This window comes from Serinus canaria, chromosome 4, assembly GCF_022539315.1.
Source record: "Serinus canaria isolate serCan28SL12 chromosome 4, serCan2020, whole genome shotgun sequence".
Classification (NCBI taxonomy): Eukaryota; Metazoa; Chordata; class Aves; order Passeriformes; family Fringillidae; genus Serinus; species Serinus canaria.
The window spans coordinates 20,879,540-20,905,175 of record NC_066317.1 but is presented as its reverse complement, the minus strand read 5'-3'; the positions used below and the strand labels follow the sequence as shown (position 1 = coordinate 20,905,175).

The window sequence follows — 25,636 nt, the reverse complement described above, 5'->3', positions numbered from 1 at the left end:
CCACCACTCGTTTCACTCACTGTCATCAGAGGGACCATGCTGAGGAGTGCATTGAAAATGCCACCCAGAAGGTTCAGAAGTCAGCATATCAAAGGGGGAGGAGGTTCTTCTCCCACCCCAGGTCCCTCCAGCTCAGAATGTTACAGCTATCCAAGTAAAAACGGCAGTGAAATCTGAGGCGTGGAGACTGTGCACACATCAAACCCCATCATTCCCTTGCCCATTCATCACTAGCTATACAGGCAGGGAGCCAGACACGGTGGCACCACCACTTCTGCTTATATAGGCTCTAAATCAGTAAAGACATATTTCTCCTCTTGACTAGTCTCAGCCTGTGCTTTCGCTGGGATTTCCAGGAATATCTTTTATTGTTTAAAGCAGAGGTGTTATATCAGACCCAATTATGACTTTCATTTCCTTAATAAGACAGATGTATAGCTGGCACAAGAGTTTAATGGTTTCTCTGGGATATTTTATCCTGCTAGTTCTGTACCAAGATGAGCTCAAAACTTAGGCTTAGCTGCTGTTTCTTCCATTTTACTTAACAAGCCTTGCTTGGACCGGTGTTAATTTTTCTAGCTCTCACTTTCTTGCATGTGGTCCTCCTTTCTTTCCAGGGAGGAAGAGGAGAAGGATAGGGTGTGGCATAAATCTTGCCTTGCAGCACATGTCAGGCCTGGAAAAGCACTTAGAGAAAACAAGTCACTTGCCTTTGTAGCTGTTAGCTTGGTGCACGGGTCAGTTTTGATTTCATCAGCCTCTGACCTGCAGCTGCATGCTCCCCCTAGACTTTGCTTCCCATGAGGTATCACCTCAGATGTGAGTTCATCAGAAGCCAAACTTCTGTTTGTTTTTTAGATGCTGAGGAGCACACCTGTCTTTCATGGAACCCTGAAGGCCAGAAGGTTATTCCAGGAAGCTTGTTTTTAAGTTCACCTCTCTTTCTCTGTACTTACAGTTCATGTTAAATTTGATATACAATCCTAACATTACTCAGACAATCACAGCCTAATCCAAATGCTTCCAGTAGAAACAATGATCACAGCTACAGTACTGGGCACTGGCAGTAGCATGTATTTGTAGACAGAATTTGTACTTATTTGCAGTGAGGGCCTGTGGTTCAAATTAGGGCTCTTTTTTTTCTGAGGTTTCACACTAGGATACAGCAGCAACAAATTAAAACAGGCCTGGCATTAAGAATAACATTTTAACCTAAGGCTTTAATAAAGGTGGTGACTTAGCCCTGTTCAGCCAAATTTATTCAAGCAGTTCCTGAAATGCATTTCTACAAAACACTGTCAGGATGCTGGTAGTGTGAGAGCTTATTTTTAAAAAATAAAGATCTTTTGAGTATGTTCAGTTACTACATCACCTTTTGTCTGCCATGCTAAGATAGTCAACTTTGCAACACAGAACAGCTAGAACCCTGCTCCAGCTCGCTGAAATTTTTCTTTTAAAAAAATATTCTCTCTGCCACCATGGTTCTCCAGTGATACTTTATTTACCCTATATACACACAGGACAAACTCAACATCAGTCCAAACACCTTCTGCCTCTACCAAAAGCTTGGTTCATTGCTTTCTTTGTAAGTAGAAGATAGCATTGCCATGTAACTAAATTCTTAATAGATGGATGTCTAATGTTAGGCTCTGATTCAGTAATTTTGAGTAGTCCTAATGTAGAACAAACTCAGCCAGTAGCAAGAAGAAATCATGGCAGTGTTTTCCAAACTGATATTTAATGAAAGACTAAGTAAGTGTGAACAAATATTGACTGCTTTTTGGAGCTCCTCTCTCAGTCCAAAGAACTTTTTAAAATTAAATAAACCAACAAAGTAGTACATAACTCTTCTGCTGGAAGTCAGAATTTTATGAGGTTTCGCTGCCTTAATGCCTTGCTAGTAAACAGTGAAGTATTTACATACTACTCTCCAAAGGCCTGACTCTGCAGCCCATCTGTGCCGAATTTCACAGGCCTGAAGGGAACAGCTTACATGAGTGAAGGCTTTCTCTGACCATGCATTTGTGTAAGTATCTGCTGTTGGTGAAATTAAGAGTGCATCTGTGCGCCGATATGGATCTTCAACACAGAACACCACGACCGTAAATTCTTCTGCAACCCTGAACTGACTCGATGCTGACTACCAAATTCCTGCAAATGCCAGGAGTTTATTATGGATGAATTTACACTTACTTAGGAATACACTTCTATAAAATTTATTCTGAACACCGAGAAAAAAACAGTTTTACCAGCTTTCCGAAAGTGATGTTTAAACAAACAAAAATGCTAAAGCCTTGCCTCAGCATCTACTAAGTTAATACATGCCTGTTTGCTGTCAATTATTTTTTTTTTTTTAAATTGTGTGGGTTCTTACCCTACATTCTTTTTTCAGCTACATTGTTCACATAAAAAACACAATTTAGTGAGTCATTATTATCCCAGTGCTGGATGATCAGGTCTTGCAAATAAGAAAAACTTACAGACTTGTGTCAACTTGAACTGACCAATTTGTGTGTGGAGTTATGAATGAGAGTAATGCGTGTTACAGGGACTGGAGAGAGGATTCCATTTTATTATCAGGCTAAAAAAATACACAGCAAGAGTCATCCTCTGCCACGACCAGCCTAGGTCTTTGAGATGATCTCTGACTTCTCAGCAGGTCTGTGCTAGGACAGCATCATGGAGCTCTAATGCATCTTGTGTTCACTGCATGTGTGCAGCAGAAATAACAGCAAGCATCAGCACCACCCACAGGAATGGAGAAATACTGTTTAATGCCATTTATCTCTCTAATCACATGCTTTTGGATAGGGGTGCTTCAGTCCATGCTCTATTTTTCCCTAAGGCACAAGAACCAACAGCAGGAAAAAAATCAGCTTAGGACTGGATTTTGTTCCCTTACCTCGATTCTTCAGTGGTGGCAGCGTAGGATGAAGGTGTCTGTTACAGTAATCTTGGCCTGTGCAACATTCAATAGATCTTCTTTGGTGTGGAATAGGAGTGTCCTGCAACAAGCATTCAGATGGAAAGCAAGTCATTACCCGTGTTGTAAATATACACGGTCATTCTGGCACTTGAAAGATGTGCTTGCTAGCTGGACTGCAATCTGCTGCAGATTCCTAGGATGAGTGGAGTAAGGATTTCTGCCAACCAGCATATCCAGCAATATTTCATCCAGGTAATCGAGACATTAATTCACTCCAAACTTACTCCTGTTGGTGCCTTAATGCTGCAGAAGGGACTGACTTTCTCTAACGGTGCAAGTCAGAAGTGTGAAGGTCACATACATCCATCAATTAGACCAAAAATGAGTAAATACGGGTATCCAAAGCAGGTTAGCCAGGGTAATACAGGAATTGCTGCATGGACTAATTTAGCTGCAATTTCTGTTTTTGTGGGAAGCTGGATAAAATACCTTCCATTAGCATAATGATGAAATCATTCCTGTACTCATCTAAAACCATTTAAGGCTAACGTTGCTCCATCTTCCACATCCCTTCCATTCCTGCATTTGATATTTGTTTTCCATCAGGTGATTACTGTACTTGAATGGAATATCTGGCACCAAAAATCCCAAACCAATGTGCAGCTGCATATAAGACATAGATGTTGCTGCAGTCCATCAAACAATATCCTAACTAACTTTAGCTAGCATGGAGATTTGAGGAGTTCACACTGCAGTTCTCTAAATCCAAACTTCCTCTGAGTGGGAATGTTACTAGTAGCAGCAGTGCCAAAACCAAAAACATGAGTTATTATTAGGAGGATCAATAGTATCATCTTTTGGGGATACAAATGCACTCCCCCTCAGTAATCAGTGAAGATCAGCCATCTGCCAAAGGAACAGAAGTGGAAAACATGAATACAGCAATGTCAGTTGACTGCACTTTAATTGAAAACTATCAAAAATTCAAGTGACACTGTGGCAGAAAATGCTTCCTCACCCGACACTGGAAGTCTGAGCCCTCTAATCCAAGACATCCCTTGGTGACTAAATGTCCACCGGACTCATCCTCTTCTATTATGGTGAAGCAGTAGCCATCAGTGCTGTGGATTGGAAAGAATGAATCAGGAAAAGGCACTGAAATGTGAAAAGTGGAAAATATGCTGCTGAATATTGTCTTAAACTGTTCTCCTTGCCAAGCAAATCTGCCATTCACAAATGCACACTCCGGGGCTGCTGCACACACAAAAGAGGCTCTGCCTCAGAGCTGGGCACTTACCTTTGCAACATTTCACAGCCTAAACCCCACTAACAAGCACCCCAGCTCTCTGCCTGTGGTCATTTGGAAACCTACACAGTGCTACACAAGGTCTGCCCTGAGTGTGGGAACAAGGCACCAACACTTGCACCACGGTGCAGACCTGAAGAAAGAAACACTTCTGAGATACTAAAGGTAAAATATTACCAAGAGTGATTTGTGATTCCTGTTTTAACCATATTATGAACTGCAACACTCCTGTGTCTATGAGTCCTTGAGTTATCATCAACACCCTTCATAGATGTTTACTTGGGTTATAAGCCTGAAGTGATCCATAATGCTTCCGTTTACAGGAACGTGCACCAGGGAGGGCAAGTACACTAACAGATGGCTAGATGGGGCTGGTGATAAATGTCCTTCCTTGATGAAGGTCAAATGCCTGAATGCTATGGAAAGAGGGAGTGGAGGGCATGGAAAGGGTGGCTGCATTTTATTGAGACTGCTGTACCTTAAGTTCTCAGCACTCTGATGGGCATGCGTAACGTGCAAGAAACAAAAACTGACAGACTTGCAGGAAGAAAATAAAGAAAAAACTCTTTAATATAAAACATTTAAGTCACAGAAAAATAAAATATTCTGTTATTTGCTCAAGGAAAATAACAGTGGCTATTATGTGCAATGAGTATTTTTCAGAAGAGAAGAAACAAACTCAGTTAAAACAAGGAAATAAAAAGAAAAAAAGATTAGAAAACTTAAATACAGCAAAATTTCAGATGATTTGCTCCTTACTTGAATGAAACAAGAGTCTAAAGAGCACCAGCAGCAAAGGCAATGAAGATGTAGGAAACAAGAGCCACAGTTACACATTTAGGAGGCAAAGACAATTTGTAAGTATTAGCTACACAACCGAGAGATGCTGCAGAGGATCACGTCAAATATTTTCTGGGGCATATTTTTATATTAGCGGGGCAGGGTCTAGCCACAGTAAGCTTATTACTTCAAATAATAATCTGTCATGACTCCTGGATCTGAAAAGTAACCAACTGCACATTACAAATTACTTTCTCAGGGAAGCCAGCAATGGCTTCTGCCCTTCTTTACATTGTACACAAGGGTGAGGCAAAGGAGACAGCAACCCTTCTGGGCAACAGCCACCTTGATGTCATTGCTTGAGTGAAAAGATAGGAACAATAGGATTGCCAAGAGAGACTGCAAGGAATCCATTAGAGAAGAATATTATATTAGATTAGATTTTATTTGTTTGCATGGTGCCTTTGATTCAAAATAATGAGTAAGTTTAACCCAAGGGACAGAGAAACAAAACAATAAATTGCTATCAAGTGAAACACAAAAGTGGACTCTACAGCTAACAGGCCCCAGCAGAAAAACTCAAAACTCTTGGTTCATCAAAGAAAAGCAGGAGAAGGAAAGCCAAATTGTGTGCAAAAGGGAGAAAAAGAAACAGAAATTCAGCTGTTTTAATTCTATTTTTCTGACTTGTCCTATGGGACTCTGATTCTCAGCTCACTTATGGAAATTGAAGTCAGGCTCCTCATGCACTTTAGTCCCTCTAAAAATTTTACTCCAAATTTAAAAAGAAAAAATTAGGTTGGGTAGAGCAAAACAAAGAAGTTATAAAGCTCTAACAATAAGTCTAAACCATATTCTTTACAGATGTTAGAATAATGAAGGAGAAGGGAGAGAAAAAAATAGCATTACTGAGCAGAAAAAACACTGCTACTGCTTGTTTCTACCTCTAAAAGAAAAAATAAAACCAAACTACAAACAGCTTTCATGCAAGGTAAGAACTCATTATCTTTGAGAATTTCTGAGGTGCTTGGGTGAGAGGGAGAAGGGACCCTTCTGAAAAGAAAAAATTATCTCCTACCTGCTTCTCCCCCTCGCCCCAACCTGTTCTCCTGGTTCACAGGATGTCAAATGGACCACACACTGCAAGAAAAAGGGCAGGGCACACCCCTGCTGTTTTATTGATTTCCCCACCTCACACCTGACTAGGGTAGAAATGAAACTTACTAATACAGCCGTAAGAAACAAGTCAGAGATGTGTGCAGTCTCAAATTTTATACTTGTTTTGGTGACTACAGAAAAAGAAGCATCTGTACATCACTGACACTTGCAAAGCAATATGAAAAACCTATTCTCCACTTCCTAGAAAAAAAACCCTCTAGTATAGAACTGCTATTTTCTTAAAATCTGTAATGTAATGTGAACTCTAATTTTGTGTAATTTGCTTCTGCAAATGATGTGTAAAGAAGGAATTCAGTGTAGATACAACTGGATACATCCACTAACCTCCTCCACTGAAGCACCATCTTATTAGAGTATGGTGCAGGAGAGTGATTAAATTCACTTTGGATGTGATCACTAATAAGCCCAGATTTGCTGTGTCACAGATTTGCCAAGAGTGAATTCTGACAGCCAAGTCAAATGCCAGGAAAATAAAGGGAGTTAGTAGTGCAACACTGACAGACAATGATATAGAAGGGGCTGCTACAATTACAGATTGCCACAAAGAAAGCAGGGATCTTAACTCAGACCTTTCCTAAAAGTCACAAGAGAGGAACCAAGGCCAACAGCTTTGCATCTGCTCACACAGATGTCCCCACTGGCCAGCAGCCACTTCTCACAGAAGATGTGATTCCTCAGCCACCAAAACCTGCCTGCTGGAGATTTCCCACCCAGCTCTGTGAGTGTGTGACACAGCCAGGGATGGCAACACATAACTTTGAAAAGCAACACCTTTCTCTCATTCAGTGCCTATCACAAAGAGAAACGTAACTTTCATAATTTGATGAACAGGTCCCTTATCTTTAATCTGATTTCAAATGAGTCCATACAAGTACTACTACTTTTTTATACTCCTCATTTTGATACCAGAAAGAGCAAGAGCATTTTTTCACTTCCATCCAAATACACATGACAAGTCTCTGCTCTATTTTAGAAATTATTTTAAAATTTCCTGTATAAAAGAGGAAATTTCAAAATGAACATAAACATTAAAAAATTGAAAGGCTAACATTTAAGATCTCACCATAGCTCCTTTATCAGAAAAACATTCAACTTTTCCCTAAAAATTAAAGCTGATCAAAACAAAAGTTGTCTGAACACAGTGCTTTGGCCACTGTCAAAGCACTGAGTTTTTTGGGGTTTTTTTCCACATACCAAATTACAAAGAAAATTCAAGCATATCATCTGGAGAACAGGACAATTAAAATAACATCACTCAGGTGAGTTTTATCACCTTTGGAAACACTGAAAAAGTAACTTAATTATTTTATTGCTTTAGATAACCAAAGACACGGTTGGGCAGAAATACAATCTAGTAGGCAACACATAGGAACTTAAACTTTATCAGCCCAATCTTTAAAACTGTCAGCATTTATTTGTACAGGAAAATAGAGTGAGACAAGGCACCTAATTAGCCTCTGTCTTTACTGCAATCCCATTACAGTCAAAGCCAATTAATCATAACACCGTGTTTTAAAATATGCAATTAATTATGATCAGACACAACTGTCCACGCATTCACTCTGAACACAGAAAACTTGAAATGGAACAGTAAAACAAGGTCCTGGTTGTGTTCAAAGCAGCTTTGACCTTCTTTACTGAAAGCCTTTTATGAATTGCACAGATGTTCAGAAAGAAGAATAAAGTTTCAACACGCAGCAGTTGCAGCAGTTTAGCACAGCCTTTGCAAGCAGAGGATTGTGAGCCTTCTCCAGAGGTTTCATCTGTCAGGGCCTTGAGTGCCCAGAGTGGCCCCACTTGTGACTCCTCTTTCCCCCTACCCAGAAGCCCAGGGCAGTGGTACAGGAGTGCCTGTCTCCACCATGGGAAGGGCTACTGAAGGAGCTGTTTCTGCCTGTTGTGTTCACATATCCATGGGGAAATGGGGTCCTGGTGAGTGAGGATATCAGCCTCAGCCCCTGGCTCGGTCCCCTTTAGCTAAACTTTGGCATTAACCCTCCCTTGATGAGCTCACCCTGCAATGAGTCTTCCAAAACTTCACTGTGCTCAGGGACTGCCCCATTTTTTAAAGCACACTCTAACTAGAGCTGTGGCTTTCTGCTCAGACAGAAAAGCATTCTGCCTTCTAGGCTGCAGTGTTATCCTTAGCTCTCCAAAGTATTGTTGGACTTAAACTGCAGAAGTATAAAGAAAGGGAAATTCTGTAAAGGAACGCAGCAGGCTGTTGAAGGATTTGATATAGACATGGTTAAAGAATATTGGCTTTTAAATTTCTACAAATACAATTATGGAGAGGATTTTAAATGGCCACCAGATGTCCTCATTTTATATAAACATTCAGACCCCTGGTTCTGTGGGCCAGATATGTACTTTAGAGCTGAATACCTGTGGCAGCAGATAGGAATCTTCATGTGAGATGAGAGACTGTTTTTTAGCAGAAAATTTTAATGGTGATTGCAATAAGAATAGCTATTCTATTCTGAGAGTTTTAATTTAAACACAGCTGGAAATGCTTTTGCATTGAACTTTCAGAGGTTCTTGCTCCTGGGCTCATAAAATGCTTCACTGCTTTAGTAAGAACCCTGGTAAGGACAGGGGCTGATACTGTCCAGAGCCCAAGCCCTGTGGATGTACTCAGTGAATTTCCTGGGTTTCAGAGCTTTGCCAGGCCTTTGGGTGCCCCAGAACACACTGGCTCATTCCTGTTGGGCTGGCAGGTCCAACTCTGAAGGTTCAAGCACAGCCTAAATCTTAACAGATTGATAGAGCTGACAAGAGGCTTGATTTTTAAATTTTTCCTAAAAAATATAAAATACAAAAGGCTTTCAGTGGCTACATCTGAGGCAAGCAGATAATTAATGCAGTAACTTTTAATCTGAAGCATTCAATTTATTCTTCAGACAAACACTGCATTTGGTACTTCTTGAACTTCCAAATGGGGAAACCTCCTTTATAGTGACTCTCAGTGATTCCCCAAGTGCTTTAAAATTGTGCCAACAGTCATTGACACAGAATGAAATACAAAAGTTACTGCCTGACTTGTAGGATGATATCAAAACTCAGGGGAAATTTATAATCCCTGCTAACATGGTTGGTTGTGCTCAAATCTTTTGAAATTTTGTCTCTATCCAGCCAACTAAGCAGATACCTAATAACCAGCTAGCCAGACACCTAATAACCCCTCTTTCCCAACAGAAGGCTCAGGATCTTATTTTCTCTGTAATCTATAATTCCAGCTATGCAGAAGGGAATTTAAAAAAGCAATTATTACGCTACCAGTTGAAGAGATGCAGGGAAAACAAGGGGTGTTGAGTCCTTCACACCTCACTACGGCTCTCACACCAAGGCAGTGGGAGCCATAGCAATGATCACTATCATGAACATGATTACTGCTGACAAGCCATGAAGGCAGTGCATTTAAATTAATCTAATTTGTTTTATATTACTCCAAACTCCTCAGCAATTTTTCACTTACGCTGCTGCTCACTGGGCAAGGGGCAAGGTGGGTGCTGCTCAGATGACAGCACAGGGCAGGAGAGAGGACCTGATCTAAAGCAAGTCTCCTGACTGTTTCAGGAAACTCCTGACTGAACAGAAAAGTGATTAATATTTGATGGATAGATTCCAGCTTCAATTATTATTTTGATGTCTAAATTGGAAAAAATCATTCTGGCAATAAAGCAGAACATTCAAGCCTGAAGTCTTCAAGGATTATGAAGACAAAAGGGGTTACAATTTTGTATTTTATTACCACTTAACTGCCTATCCTTGGGCATAAACACCTAAAAAAAAAGCTTGACATTTGACACCGTAAAGGAGACTCTGAAGAGAGTTTCTTTAAAGTACTGCAGTGAGGGAAAAAGCACAAATCCATTCTAACAGGACATTCACCCATAGTTCCATGGAAAATACTTCACATCAATGATGCCTACAAAGCAATGGGCAGAAGCAAGCCTACCCAGCTGGGGGATAAATTTTGTTCAGTCAGTTCCTTAACATTGATCCCTTTGTGCTTCCTAATTCAAGGATTTAAAGTCATCTGCAAATTCCCTGTTGCTGCATGTGTGAGACAGCAGATAGGAAAGCTGTGGCTCTTGCTGGGCAGGAACAGGAAACAGCTGATTTGACACTGCAGGGGACCAGCAAATTGGTATCAGAGTGGGGTTTTACAGCTTTTTAAACTGTCATGTGAGAGCTAACCCCTGGCTGGAGCATGGGCTTGTAGGAAGAGGTTACAAAGGGGGAATGGTATTTACAGCTGTCACCAAAACTTTGATATGTTCTAGTAGGAAACTGCAGGCTGAGAAGAATAAAGTCAGGCTGCAAACCCACACTCAAAAATCCAGCAAAGCAATCAGTGCCTTCAGCAACCTTGGGCTTTCCCCACTGATCTTTTAGATACACTGCCTTGAAGAGCTGACACAACATTAGGCAATCTCACCTCAAACAGCACTGCATCTCCAGCTGGGCTCACATCTGTGCCCTGCTGCTATGCCTCTCTGACTCCCACAGCTCCACCAGGCTGAGAGTTGGCATCTCCAGTATCACACCTGCTTCTAGCCAAGCAGAGAAGTTTAAATCCCTCCTATGGAACATGAAGAGCTCGGCCCAGCTTTGCTGCAGCTAAAGCAAACTGTGCCTGTACCTCCAGCCAAGACAGGTTCATTCAAACCCTCACTCACCCTTCACTCAACAGCAATCATATGTGTCCAGCAAGAGCTGCTTTTGGGTAGGGGAACAGCATCTTGGTCCCCCACCAGGTACCCTCAGTCACATTTGCTTGCTTCAGCCACTGCCAGGGCAACACACACCAGTGCTGAGCCTTCAAGGAGATTGTGCACATCTGGGGCTGACTCTCCCCCAGGGAGCCAAAAGGCCCTGAGGAAGCAGAATCCAAAAAAGATGAGAAATCTGTACTACTCTAAGCCCAAAATTAAACAAATTAAACAGAAGACTACAGCTAGTAGACAAAAATACTCAACACTTCACCTCAAGATAGTTTTCCTTTTAGCATAGAAACAAACAAACAAAAAAAAAAAAAAAAAAAAAAAAAAACCAAACAAACCCAAAGCCTTAAAGACCTAGAGATACAGCTGCTGTAGACACAAACAAAGACCACGGTTCTTATAAATAGTATTCTATTGAGAGTGATTATAAATTTATAGGCATTTATTGACATTTCAATATATCTCCATTAGGTCTCCTCTCATTAACTGCACGCTCCTTTATAAACAAAGTTCAACCTTCAGAATATTCCACATGCAATTCATTAAAACAAGTGTTATGTAAAATTATAAATACGTGTATGCCCTAACAAAACAAAGCAAAACACAACAAAAACCAACAACCATGCAGCTGATATCTAGGTAAAAATTACTTCTGATTTTTAGACACAGTGAAAACCAACTCTTTTACATATCGCTGCTTAAACAAAAACTGCGACACCCAATTTGGGATCGATGAGCTGCCACAAGTTTGTTCTGCCACGTCTCATCAGCAGATATCTATCCCACAAACCTGCAGGTGTTGTTGACCGAGTCCTCAGGGCAGTGGTGGTGGCACTGGCAGGACAGCTTCTTCTGGGGAGGAGCAGGGGCCGTACTCTCACCGTCTTTTCTGGTCTCCATGCTCAGCTTGCCAGAACTTCGCAAGGCCATGCTGTCTGGAAAACTGGCTGTAAGAGAGGAAGAAAAAGAAACAGTTCTGGGCTGTATTGCAAGACCTGAAATGAAGGCTTTGAATTGCTTCTACCTATCAAAACTTAAGAAAGTTAATTGAGATGAGCGTTCACTACAGAGTGTTTTTCTGTAGTTTGACATGGTCACCATGGTTGAGGCTTACTGGACCTCCGTGGTATTAGATCAAAGGTACTGATGTTTGAGCTCTGCCACTGCCAAGAGATATACTGTGCTTTTATTATTATATATTGCACAGTGCAGCTTTTCTCCTACTGCATTACACAGGTCAAATCCTTGCTTACACCTTTGAGTTTTCTTTATCTCTGCAGCACTCGGCACAGATCTACGTTCACAGAACTCCATAAAAATCAGTGGGATTTATGGTACTCCAGGCAGAACAGAACATGAGCATACAATTCAACAAAGTCTTAACAGAAACTAATGTTCTTTCAAATTCAACAACACGTTCTGTCACTGAATTACAACAGCCCTGCTTGGAAAACAAGGGAAAGAGCTCACTTCTGTAAAAGAAAAGTCTATAAACAAAGTAAAAGAGAAGAATGTGGTTTCAGATGAACAAAGCTGAAATATATGGAGGTGATTATTTCTAAAAATATCAGAGTACCGAATCTCCATGGAGCTGGTGGAGCACAGCTGGAGATGTTGGTGATAGGCTAGGAGATGTTTAAGCAACCTCCTTCCCCCAGCTCTACTCATAAATATCAGCTTTCAGTCCTTGTGAAAATTTTAAGCCTCAAAGACAAAAATGAGATTAGCACAAAAAGCTTCAACTGGCAGTTCCTAGGTCTCCTTTTGGTTCCCTGTTAGAAATCTTACCAAAGGGTCACTTACAAGCAGCAGCCTCCAACAGAGTAGCTGAAAAGCTGACTTGAAGTTCTTGATTTAATGTTAAGGCTTTATAAACAACTGGTATTCTCATTATTTTGATTGCTCTTTACTCTAAAATTTTTCCAAATCTCCATCATTAGGACTGATTTATTGTGGAGCTGAAAAAAAAAGATACCTTTTTTAGCTCCCTACGGAGAGACAGGGTGGGCAAACAGGCAGAGGGGATGGGGACAAGCAGCCACACTTCAGGGCTTGGATTGCAATCCAAACTGAGGTAAGAGTGAGGCTGAAGGACTCTGAAGTAGTGAAAGGCTGGAGGAAGCACGGGGCTGTTCCACCAGTCCTTGCCCTTAGGAGGACTGAAAAAGCCCAGTCTGGGCTCCTGGGAGCATGGGACCAGCCAGGGCACATCTGCCACCAGCCGCCAGCTTAGGATAGGCACAGACAGGCAGTGGGAGCACCAGCTGGCTGACAGGCTTTCATTTTCTGCAGTCTAACTTGAGACAAGGCAAGCTTATCCCCAGTAAAGTCAGAAAAAAGCTGTAACCTGTTAGCTCTGGGAGAAGTGGGGCTTTGCACATAAGAACACTGCATTTAGAGAAGTGCTAGCCTTTCTAACAGCATAGCCCTTCCACTCCTTGCACATTCCTTGCACAAGAGGTATATTAATAACGTTAGGGTGATACACATGAATGAGAATCCATCACCATGCCAGACTAATACTGCTATGAAACACAAAACTCACACAGCGTGGCCTTTGCTCAGTACCTCGTATGCCACTGAAACCACCTGGCCTCTTGATTAGCTCACCTCTTGCTAAAGTCCAACCAGACAACCAGTCACAAAACATATACAAACCATGGGCTCATAACCCTTGTGCCCAACACTAAGATATAAACTGGATTCATGACACGACTGGCTGTCACTCCCATACTGTTTTCACTAACATTTGGCAAAATCAGAACTAAATGCTTGAGTTCACTCCAGATGCACTGTGTGTATGTGTTGTTGTGTACTCACAGCTGTACCTTAAGATGAAGTAGATGCTTAAATTAAGGGAAAAACAATGCACTGTTGTTTGCTTCCCCTAATATGATTAGGCAGCCTTTGCATAACAAATTAACATCAACAGATATTTGCTCCCTGGTCACAGGATTAGGGATTACCTAAATTCTCTTTGAAAAAGCCATTTTTGTCAGTATTACTTTGTTACCATTAGATGGGGAATGTTCAACTATTAATATTCCTGTCAAGGATTTTCAGACTTCAAGCTCATGAGGCAACCAAGTGAACTTCTAGCTCATGAGTGTAATAGTTTACTCTGAGCATCATTTCCACAGCTCTTTCTGCAAGCTGTCTGCAGTTTTAGCAGGGATCTTTCCCCCACAGGAAGTATAAAGACAAAAGCTTCTTACACCTAGCACAAAAAATGGGGGAAAGGTTTAATTACACATTTGATGGTGCCTGAATATGTTAAATTTAGGCAGCTAAATGCCATCCTCATCATATATACAAGCACAGATCATTCATTTTCCCAACAAGCATAAAAGAACTCATACCTAAACACAATCTGTGACCATCACTCAGCAATGATGTGATCATGAACAGCTTCTGCAAAACTTGCCACAAACAACAGCTCCCACCCCTAGACCTGGATGCACTCTCAGATATAATAAGACAGGTGGAAGTTGCTGAATTGGAATCAAAAATCTGAAGTACCATCAAAGCAATGCAGGTGGCTATTTAGAGATGAAGCTTGGTTGTGGGAAAATTTAGGACAGATAGGCTGGCATTCAAATTTACACCTTCCAAGAGTTGAAATTAGCAATGTAGCCTAGTATTTTGTTTCCACATAATGCCCAGAGTCAAAACTACTGCAAAATCATAGCAGTTCAATGTCAAACATATTAAATTGAATAAAACTAAAATAGGCAGGAGTAAGACACTTTCAACCAAGCTCTTTTCTGTCTTCTAAAATGTAAAACTCTCCTCACTCTATTCTCTTGCTTCTTTCATGCCTTCATTTCCTGGCTGCTAGCTAAAATGATGGGCAGATCTTTTGCCTCTGAAATTTGGGTGTCTCACCCAGCAGATAACCATGGAGCATGTAAGAACTCTTCTCCTCCCACTCAGAGCTGAGTTTCAGCAAGGTCTCTTGACTTCTCTGTCTGCTTGACTTCAGCGCAGAAAGGTTTTCCAGCAGTCCCTTCCCCAAGAGGAAACGTGTGGGAAGGAGCTCACCAGAGAAATGGGGAGAACTTTTCAGCTTGGAAATGAGCTCCTCCTGATTCCAGGTGTGAAAAGCACAGTCTGGGATGGAGAACAGCTTGTTCATCCTGCATTTGCTGCTGCTCTGGAACAAGCACATTGGTCATGCAGACCTGGCTCTGTCTAGGGTTTGGATGCCCTTTGGGTTTTGAAAGCTCTCCTAGAGCCCTGAAACAAGAGATTTCAGGCTATTTAAGCCTGGCTGCTTCTTTGCTGTAGCCTGTCCTGTTGCAGTCTGCTCACGGTCAGCTTCCCATCCCTTGGGAGAACTGCAGAAAAACAACGGCATCCAAAATAAGGTTATTTTAGTCTGCTGAGGAACTTACTGACTGCACCAGGGAATTCACCAAAGCAGTTGAGCACCTGAAGGACCTGAAGCTCATCATCACACTGGTAGAGATTCATCAAGTTCAGCTGAGTTTCCCAGCTTTACTCTTTTTCCACTAAAATTCAGCATGTACAAAGCACGGTCCACCACAAGGACTGGGAGTCAGCTGCCAGGGCTTTGATGTCTCTTTGGAGTGCTACTCCTGAGAAATATTTTCCTCTCTAGGACTGGGACCACTGAAAACTGCGATGTGACGGCCTCTGTTACAAATCCCTACCTGAGAATGGGGACTGTGTGCAGCATGCTACTGCTTTGTTCTTTCCATGTGTTAGTGTGTTTCTCCCTCCATGCTTTGTGATCCTTTCCAGAAAGGAACATCTACAAAGACCCTGAATCCAGGAGAAGGAAAACAATGAAAATAAAGTGCTGTGAAATGAAAGCCATTCTCATGGTCATACAGGATAATGTTAATGTCTAATTTAAACCTCTACTAACCTCCAGAGTCCAAAAACAAACCTTCTTGGATATAATCTTCCATCCATCAGCACTAAGATTTCCAGCAAAATACTTTGTCATGTGGCAAACCCTTTCATGGCATTTCAGGGAGTTCTGCTGTTATTTTTTAAATGTGTGAGAAGCATCATAGATCCCCACTCCACAATGGCAATGAAGTAACTATAAGGATGAATTCTAACTTGGTTTTAAACAATGTTGTTGTTTGTTGGTTTGACAGGTCTGCAGGCAGTGGTACCTCACACACAAAAGGAAAATCACCTATTTAAGCTTAACATCTGCTCATCTAGGTGCAGCAAAAAACCTCTGATCTAGAGAGCCAGTCTCTCAGTGTACATTCAGTCCTCAAACTCTCTGCCATGGCTGCCAATAAGTACTTCAGACCCTGCCAACTGTAGCCATAGTTATGTGATTTGGACAGAAATTTCTCCACTAGAATCTGGATAAAGCCCAGTGACTCATTTCACACTGGCCCACAGCCATTGGATGGTAATGACTTTTGGGCACTGCTCCGATTCAACAAGTCTGGTAATGCAGGAGGTGAAAAGCTCTTTATTCTGTTTCTCTCTATTCTGTGGCTTGAATTTTAAGCCATCCTGCTCCTGGAGGATGAAGAATTAGCAATAGTTATCTTAACAGATTGATTTCTGTGCCACAGCTGTGAGATTTATGTGCTGTCTATGCAGTAAAAAACGCAAATCTGTCATGACCTTGCAGAGGTTCATGAGGAGTAAAAGTCAGACTTGCTTCTTCCCCAAACAGATGCTAAGGACAACAAAAACAACAACAAAAACAAAAACAAAGACACAAAACCAAACCAAAACCCAAACCAAACCAAAAAAACAAACCCAAACAAAAAAAAAAAAAAAAAACCACCAAAAAATTCCCAAACAAACAAAAAAAAAATGTTCAATACTATCCATTCACGTTTTCCCAGTCTAATAACAGCATCTGGCCACAGCAAACCCCTGACTAGGATCAAGGCTTACTGCTTCAGGGAAGGCACTCACCAAAGAAGCTCTACACATCATGGAATAACTTGTTTTAACATATGTCAACTGTCCCTTCAGAGTGGAAATTAAGGATATTCATACAAAAGTGTCAGAACCGTAATTGAAAACAAACCAAAACAATGCAAACCTGAGAAGAAAATCAGTCAGCTTGATAAAATAGTTAGGATGGAAATTTTAAACCACAAGATGATTTCATCTATGTTCCGTACTAATCTACATAGTGTGCTTTTCCTCAAAACAGACTTTAATTAAAATAAAAAGAACTATCTTGCCACATCCTGCTGGAGTTTCCTATGCCATACCATAAACCACAGCCTGATGACTTCCCACCAAGCCAGGGTTATACCATCAACATGATTGTTTTAGGAGAAAGAGAAATAAGTTACTGCTAACTCACTGTACTTTACAGCTCCCAGATAAAAGAATTTCCATGGGATATTTTTTGGCAAATAGTCAGCAATAAAAACACAGCACAGTTAAAAGACTTGAAATAAATTACACCTCTTAACTCAGCCTGATCTACTGTGTAAAATAGTCAAGAGGTAACAGTAAAACACTTTTTTATTGGTGATAAGTACATAACAGAGAAGGAAAACTGGATCATGACAGCTTCCCTTTGCTGGATATTCAAGGCTACCATAAAACTCAAGGAGGTATCAGATGCTGAGACCTTCATCCTTTTGATCCAAAACTACAGTAAACAAAATCTGGTAATAATACAGCAGAAAAAACAAAATCAGCACACAGCACACTTTACTGTCCAGTCTGTGGCTATATTGCACTAGTGAGCCCAAACTGAGATTGGTATCAATCCGTGCTTGAAAATAGCTGTACCTTGATATACATCCACTGTAATAAACTGACATACTGCAAAAAATGTAACATTGTAGGGCTTAGGTATGATTTGCACCATTTCCCACCCATGCTGGATTTCCTGTACAACAAAATACAGAAAACCTACAAGGTGCTCATTCTCATCTCTATATTTCAAAATTTGGGGTGGTTTTGTTTCTATTCATAATGCAAATAAGGTTTAAAATAAAATGTGCTTTTGAACAACCTGTCAAGGCAGTTTTCTCAAAAACTGTTCCTGTCCACATTCATAGAATTGCCACTGAGTGCCAATATAGCTACAAGCATACAGCAACACTTTAAATGATGTCTTTATTTTTCAGAATTATTAGCAAAAAAGTTTAGCATGTAATGTAACAAGTTGTGACAAAGCCACTGAGAAAAGACCTTCCAAACTAATACCCATTCCATACTCACAACTTACAAACACAAAGGCTTCTTTGCTAACACAGCCCATGGAAAATGCACGTGTAATTTGCTGTCTGCTTTCCTCTCATTTCTGGTGCCCACAGTTAATCTTTGACATGTTTTTAATTTGGAAGAAAAGGGGAATTGGTTGGCACATTTTAATAGCATGTACCAACACAACATTAAGAAAAAAAAAAAAAAGCAGAAAGACAACTTTAAAATTTCCAAAGGAAGGTGTGCAAAGTGCTTTATCCTGTCAGCTTGGACTCAGTAAAGTTCATCTCTATCCACTGAAATTCCCCACTAATAAATATTACCTAGCTGTGTTAAACATCTTGTCTAATTCTATCTTCTACAATCCTTTGGTTCAATTTGTAAATGCTCTATGACAAAATAAAAGCTTTTAAAATGTAAGTTAGTCTTTAATATTTGCAAAGATAAATGAGCAGGTAGTCCATACAATTCTCATTAAGATACCAACACAATTTCTTTATTTTAATCCCTTTTCAAGAGCTGTATTTCACACAGCAAAGGTAAATGTGTTGGAGCTATCAATCTGGAACAATTAAATGAAATACTTCATAAATAATGAGGTGAGATCCAAAGTCCAATGTGAGAATGACTGATTCTTCTGGACACAGAGATATTGAAGGTCACCTTTGCATCTGTCTTCAGTGCCAAGACCATCCCTCAGGAATCTCTGACCCAGAAGGAATGCTTTAAGGAAGACATTCCCTTTGTCAAGGAGGACTGGATTAGAGAACACCTAGACAAATTTGATATTCACAAGTCCACAGGCCCTAATGGGATGCATCCATGAGTGGTGAGAGAGCTGCCACACATCAGGATGAGTCTACTCATGATCATCATTGAAAGGTTGTGGCAATCCACAGAGATACATGAACTGGAAGAAAGCAAATGTCATCCCAGTTTTCAAACAGGGCAGGAGGGAGGAGCCAGGGACCCACTGGCCCCTCAGCCAGACTTTAATGCCTGAGAACAGCTCACCTGGATAGAGCACAGTGCTAATAACACCAAGGTGGTGGGTTTGGTCCCATATGGGCCATTCACTCAAGAGCTGGACTTGATGATCCTTGAGGATCCCCTCCAATGGGAATATTCTGTAAAAAAGAACGATGGAGCACCTCATTCTGAAGGCAAACTCCCTTAACACGAATGACAAAAAAGTGATCAATAGTCAACATAGATTCACTTAAGTTGAATTATGCTCAAAAAAGAGGATAGAAATTAGGGTACAAATATGCAAAAAAAGACAATTTGGATATTATCAAACAGCAGAGTCTGTGCCACACTCTACATTTAAAAAAAAAAAAAATTAAACTATAGGAAGATTATTGTTAACATCCCGAGGTAGTCATTTCTGCTTCTAAGCTGCAAATCACCACATATTCTCGCAGTTCCAACAGCAAACACCAAATGTGATCACCAAGAGATTATGTAAATGCCCCTACAAGTGATCTTGAAAACTCTCCTGAACAGCAGCAACAGGGGAAAGAATACACAGATGGGAAGCAATGCAATGTGATACCATTGCCACTAATCCATGCTTTGCTATCTGATCTTTAGGAAAGAGCAAAGACTGCACTGGGCAAGCTGCAGATTTTTACTTTTTATCATTTTAGATGATACTGAGATCAAGGGATTCAGACAATGGAATTTAAATGAAACAGCAAGAGACAGCTCTGACCTGGTTCTCTTAGATATGTTTAATAAATCCCTGTCACTCCTTTTGCCTTTCCAAAAGAGAAGAAACACAAGAGCACCATGCAGTTGAGACAAAAATAGTGCCTGGAAGATAAAAATACCAGCTAGCCATTCTCACCTCAAGATCAAAGACTGCACCTGGATATTAAAATATAATTAGCATGTGCACATGCCATGCTTGCAGAAACCAGTGCCAACACTATTCAGAGGTGCTGGTGCCCTTCTGACTGACTGGGTTTTTCTGTTCAGGAGTAAATGTGACACAACCACGGCTCAGCCTCAAGAGCACTTAATAAATTAAATAGTGTAGATACTCACAAAACCAGAGCTGTGATGGTATCAGTATGCTATATTTTTAATGGGTTTTTTTTGGTGGTTTTTTTTTCAAATCCTGTACGCATACATTTATAACTTCCTTTAAACTCGGTTTATTAATTGACTCATCATGCTTCCCAAATCATGGGGATGATGATGCTTCCCACCAATTCCCCTTCCAACTATTCCTCAAGTGCCTGCCTATCTTCCAGAAGGACAGATTATTTGGTGTCAGGAAAAAACAACTAGTATTTTGATAATTTTTCATGCATTAATACCATCTGCTTCCCAAAATCCCACATATTTACAACACTCTCAGCAACTAACTGTTGCTGAATGAAGTGCTCGAGGATCTCCAGGAATTCTTCTGCCTGGAGGCAAATGCCACCCTGACAGGTCACCAGGCCCAGCAGAGTTTTAAGCAAGTGAACAGTGACAATATAAATTGCTGCCCAGTTAAGCTGCCAAGGCAGGGACTGCATTGAAGTGACTGCTGCTGCTGTTGGCCTCACCACACACGCTGTGCAGGCATTTGAACTGCATGTGTGGAAGCCATAAGCGATGAAGAAGATCTTTGTGCTCATGAACGAGGGCTGAGGCACAAACCTTATCTTCTGCAAACACAGCTGAATGCAACAGAAAGTGTCATTGACTTACTCACTTTGACAGAAAACAAACAAATCCATTTAGAGGGGGAGGAAAGCATCTCTACTGCAAACCAAAATTAATTGCACGCATGGAACAACAATGATGATTTTGACCACAGACATAAGCGCTACGGTTTTCCAGAAGTGTCTGAGCAGCCTAAAAGCATTTCCCTCTCTGAATGCTCCAGAGATCACATCTGGGCAGGAAGGGAGTGTGTGCCACCCATGCCAGTGACACTGGCATTTTCTCTGTAAATCTATCACCTTTCTCCTTCAATCTAAACCAACCAAAGAGCACCTAAAGGCTCGCATCGGCCTCCTGACACTGTACAAACCCTGACCCCCAGTGCAAGAGAATGAACAGGAAATCTCCAGAGTGATGTGTGTGTGTGAATGTGTCCCTGCAGGAGCCAAAGCTGCAAACACAAGACCCTGTGCACCACGAGCAGCTGGCTCCCTGCTGCCCCACATCTTGCCAGCACACCAGCAACACTGCTCTTTCTTCAGTTCCTCTCTGACCTTCCTGAACAACCCACCGGACTCCATTGGTTTGCTTTTTCCTTTTTTCCCAGTCTCTGAAGCGTTCTGCTCAAGCCACGCTCAAAAAAAAAAAAAAAAAAAAAAAAAAAAAATTGAAAAGAATATCAAAGAAAGAAAAAAGAAGAAAAAGGGAAAGTCGAGGTGGGGGGAAGCACAAGTGCTTTGTGAGCTGAAAAGCTAAAGCCTTCTACTTACGCGGAGTTTCGGCGCGCTGGCTACATCGCTGCCAGATTCCCTAAGGATGAGAATCATGTGAGTAGGCAGAGGGTGGCTCTCCTAAGCAAACACAGCACCGAAGGCCGGGCTAATCCTGCACCTGTGGCGTGTTATTCGGCAGCAAAGAAATGCAGCCCAGACTGCCTCTGCTTAATACGGCTCAGCTGTTTCCCTCTGTGCTCGCTTTGATTGTAAGCTGGCAAACAATGTTATTGCAGCCCGGCGCAAAGGGGTAGTCAGGCTACATAGGATGTGACAGTAAAAAGGCGAGAGGAAAAGAAAATCCTGGAATTACAAATAAAACAAAGATCCTGAGCACTACAGAGTTTCTAACTCTTTCCAGATGGTTGGCAACGCCTTCCAAGGTCAGTATATAAAATGCACGCTGAAGTTGGAGCCTTCTGCTCCTCACCTCCCTTTAAAGTGGGGCTGCTTGTGATACAGGATACACCACAGTGGCCTGGTCCTCCTTTACCCAATCCAACACGTATTTCCCAATGAGAGCAATCACAAGAAGGTTTTGATGGGGTTTTAGGCTTCCCATGGTACCAAAAATGCCAGTTGGGAACAACTGGCATTTTTTTTTTCTGGCTCCTCTTTTTTTTCAGAGGACCCAGAAAAGAGGTCGTATCCTATGTATCCTGCTACCAGGATACATAGGCTTTATCATAGCACATCACAAAAAAAAAAAAACAGAACACCCCCACAAAACCAAAACAAACCACCAAGAAACAACAGCCAAAAAAAACCCCCCAAAACCACACCCAAACAAACAACCAACAAAAAAGCAAACAACAACAAAAACACCAGAAAAAAAAAAACCAGAAAAATAAAAATCCAAAACTAAAACCAAAGAAACTAAAAAGACAGAAAACTTAAACTCCATCAAACAGCATCAAAATTTGGTCCCATCACGGAACAACAGCAAGAATTTCATTTCAAGGTAGATTACACAGCCACTGGGAGCATTTTATAATCCTGATATTTGCTGTGCAATTTGGCTAACCAGCAGTAAAACTCCCTTTAATTGTGATCCACACATTTTATATAAAACAAACCAGTATTATTTAAAAACAAAACCACACAGATACTTGAAATAATTTAGTTAACTTAATCTGGCAATCAGGATTTATTCCAGATAATATGGTCATAATATATCACACCTCCTCCACAAAACATCTTTCATTTCCATGATAGCATGTAATTGTCAGAGGTGACCAACAGATGCTGTTACTAATGTTTCTTTCTGATATTGAGCTGTAAACATCAGACATTGCAGTCACAACACACTCCCAGCATTTGTACTGAAAATGTTCTTCTCTAAAAAATGATACCTCAGTTTCTGCTCCATCATTCCCTAATCTAATTCCACGTTTGGAAACTGGAGATGAAAAAAAGAGATATCTGAACACTCAGAATTATGTATCAAATTTCTTGGTGGAAGGTTTATTGCAGCTGCTGTTTACCAATGGGATTATTTCCAAAGAAATAGGAGCTTTATTCCTGTGAGAAAATGCTCATAAGTAATCTATATGAACTTTCAACTGGTTTCTTATAGAAGAGCTAACTCTTCAAGATTCTGACTGAAACAAGTAGGATATCTAGATATTTGATAAGATCACACAGTAAAAACTAAGAAACAAGACTTTATACAACACAAAATCAAAATAAAAAAGCTTCCTCCAATTTCCTCTTTCAAAAAATTTGCATGTGGGTTTGTTTTGTTTTTTTTTTTCCCAAATACTTAATTCCTTTTTTGGAGCCTTTTTTAAAGCTATCTGATACTAGCAGAGGCAATGGCTAAATTTTTCCTCCTCCATCCTCTGGTCTTTTCCTGATTCATCCCTAGTTTAGAGAACTACCTGTAACTCTATCAAGACCACATGTACCAAGTGAAAAGGATGGATGATGTCTAAATTTCTGCCAACACAATGTTGAATTGTGGTCCTGCTAGAAACTGCTTGGTGCTCCTGGCAGCAATCACATTCCTCTCTTTAACTCTGAGGGCATCCTGCTTATTCTGCCTTGTGTCTCCTGGAGCTCTTTCATGGCAATGTCCAACAAAATCATCTTCAGACTTCTAAGTAGTAAGTCTTAAGTAGTTGTAACTACTTACAACTTATGAATTTGAGACTTCAAAACTTTTGAATTTGCTTTCTTGGTGCCCTGCTGCCATTGCAGTGCACGTGGTGTTACCCACTCTGAGCTCTGTACCAGCCTGCTGTTCTGCCAACACAAAGCTCAAAACCCTCTTCTAAGGTAACGTGAAAGCTCAGAAAAACAATGAAAACCATGGAAGCTGGAACATAAACAAGACTGATGCAAGTGACTTTAAGCAGGAACAGCTTTCATATACAACCAGTCACACACCTAGATGTTTATATTTAATTAGCTCTCAAAACGGTGGACTAGATGGCTGTGGAGACACAGAAATTAGGGATATAGACTGTTTTGTATATTGCTAGCTGAACTTCACCTAAAATCACCAAAAGCTTCCTGCTAGACTGCCTGTCTTCTTCTTGCTAGATTGTTCTGGTTTCTGTTTGAAACCAGAATGCTGAGCTGGCTGAAATACTTCAAGGGTGACATCCACCTCACAACACCTACATCTGCAATTTCCAATAAATACTCTTATTGCAAGTTAAAAAAAATCAGGAAAAGGTCATATTGACAAGCTGACAGAATGCAGAAGAATATTAACCCCTAACACCATGAGCCATCATTCCTCCCCATATTATTTTAATTTGATGCATAGGCAAGGAACCTTTGTTCCCAAAGTAATAATAATAGAGCATTACTGATGGGTGGTAAATCCACTTGACTTCTCTTTCTTTCTTTCCCTTCTCTCTTCCCAGAGTATGCACTTAAGTCTATTAAATAGGAAAGCTTACAACTCTCCATTCACAACTAAGCCAAAGGTCAGGAAAATGTAAAAAAAATCATCTTTCTTTCATTAACAAATTTAAGTGTCATATAAAAAGGCCTAGAACAAAATACAGTAATTGCCAGCTGCCTAATTATTTTCTCATCCTCTTCCAGGCCTCAACACAATGCCTTTGTTAGGCTGCCTGCCAGTGATGTTTGGAACATTAAAACACACTAAATTTCTGCAAAGACTTTGTGTTGCAAAATGTGCTCTGATGGGAAAAACTGTAGGCAAATATAGGAGCAATCTATATGATCCACCTTAAATGATGAGGGAAGGGAGGTGTGCTGTCAATCCCCCCCAGGTTTGTATCCATGTTCCTAGAGGAGTTGAGTAACAGGAGGTTGGAGGTTAGAGGTGGCCAAGGACAAGTTGTGGTTCCCAATTAACACTAGTGAGCCATGAAAGCCTTGTCTAGCAGGCGCCATCACATACAAACTATCCTCCCACTGCACAGGGCCCTTGCTCTCTGCAGAGTTCAGTGTCTCCTGGCTTGCCCAACAGTGTAAGCACAGGGATCATTAGTTATGACTAGTAGAGTCTAGGAGATAATGTTGACTCTCGTTTCAGGAACTATTAAGCTATAAACACTGTGCTGAAAGCCATTTATCTGCATTTTAAGATAAACAGAGAAGCTATTCAATTAAGTAGACTGCAAGAAATAAGCTACAGATGCCAAATCGAACAACTTTTAAACTCCAAAAGAGAAAATCCGTGCACTTAATAAGCATAACTTTATACCAAGAAATTACACACATGGTAGTTCATAAGCAGCACAGCTTAACCACCCCACCATGTCTGATAAAAAAAAAATACAAATCAAAGTGTAATTACAAAACAGTTAAATCCAAGCAATGTAAATTACACGCACTTAGGATTTACAAGTTCCTACGGCAGCCACCAGTGATTGGTGTACAAGGTTATAATTTTCATAGGGCAGTATTTACATTTTATCTCCACATCACTACAATTTGAAAATGAGACACTGTTCCAGACCTCCACAAATGAGATAAATGCCTAAGCTGTCATGTTCAAATCTGCACTTGCTAAGGAGAACATTCTTCCTGAGATAAGCAAAAGAGTATGAAATTAATTTCTCGAGTCTTGCCAACCAACCAGATTTTTTAACTGAGTATTATTCATCTCTTTGGACATATCACTATGAGA

At 40.7% G+C, this 25,636-nt stretch overlaps 1 protein-coding gene across 2 annotated transcripts in view; it reads right to left on the bottom strand.

The window, feature by feature from the left end:
- BMPR1B (bone morphogenetic protein receptor type 1B) overlaps positions 1-25,636 on the bottom strand; it is a 231,757-nt gene that overhangs the window by 18,330 nt on the left and 187,791 nt on the right. For both annotated transcript variants that reach the window (XM_030239132.2, XM_050973467.1), the window contains 3 exons: positions 11,709-11,865; positions 3,945-4,047; positions 2,903-3,005 (listed from right to left, as the gene is read on the bottom strand). In XM_030239132.2, coding sequence (XP_030094992.1) covers positions 2,903-3,005; positions 3,945-4,047; positions 11,709-11,848 — 346 coding nt within the window. In that variant the 5' untranslated portion in view covers positions 11,849-11,865. The remainder of the gene's footprint in view (positions 1-2,902; positions 3,006-3,944; positions 4,048-11,708; positions 11,866-25,636) is intronic.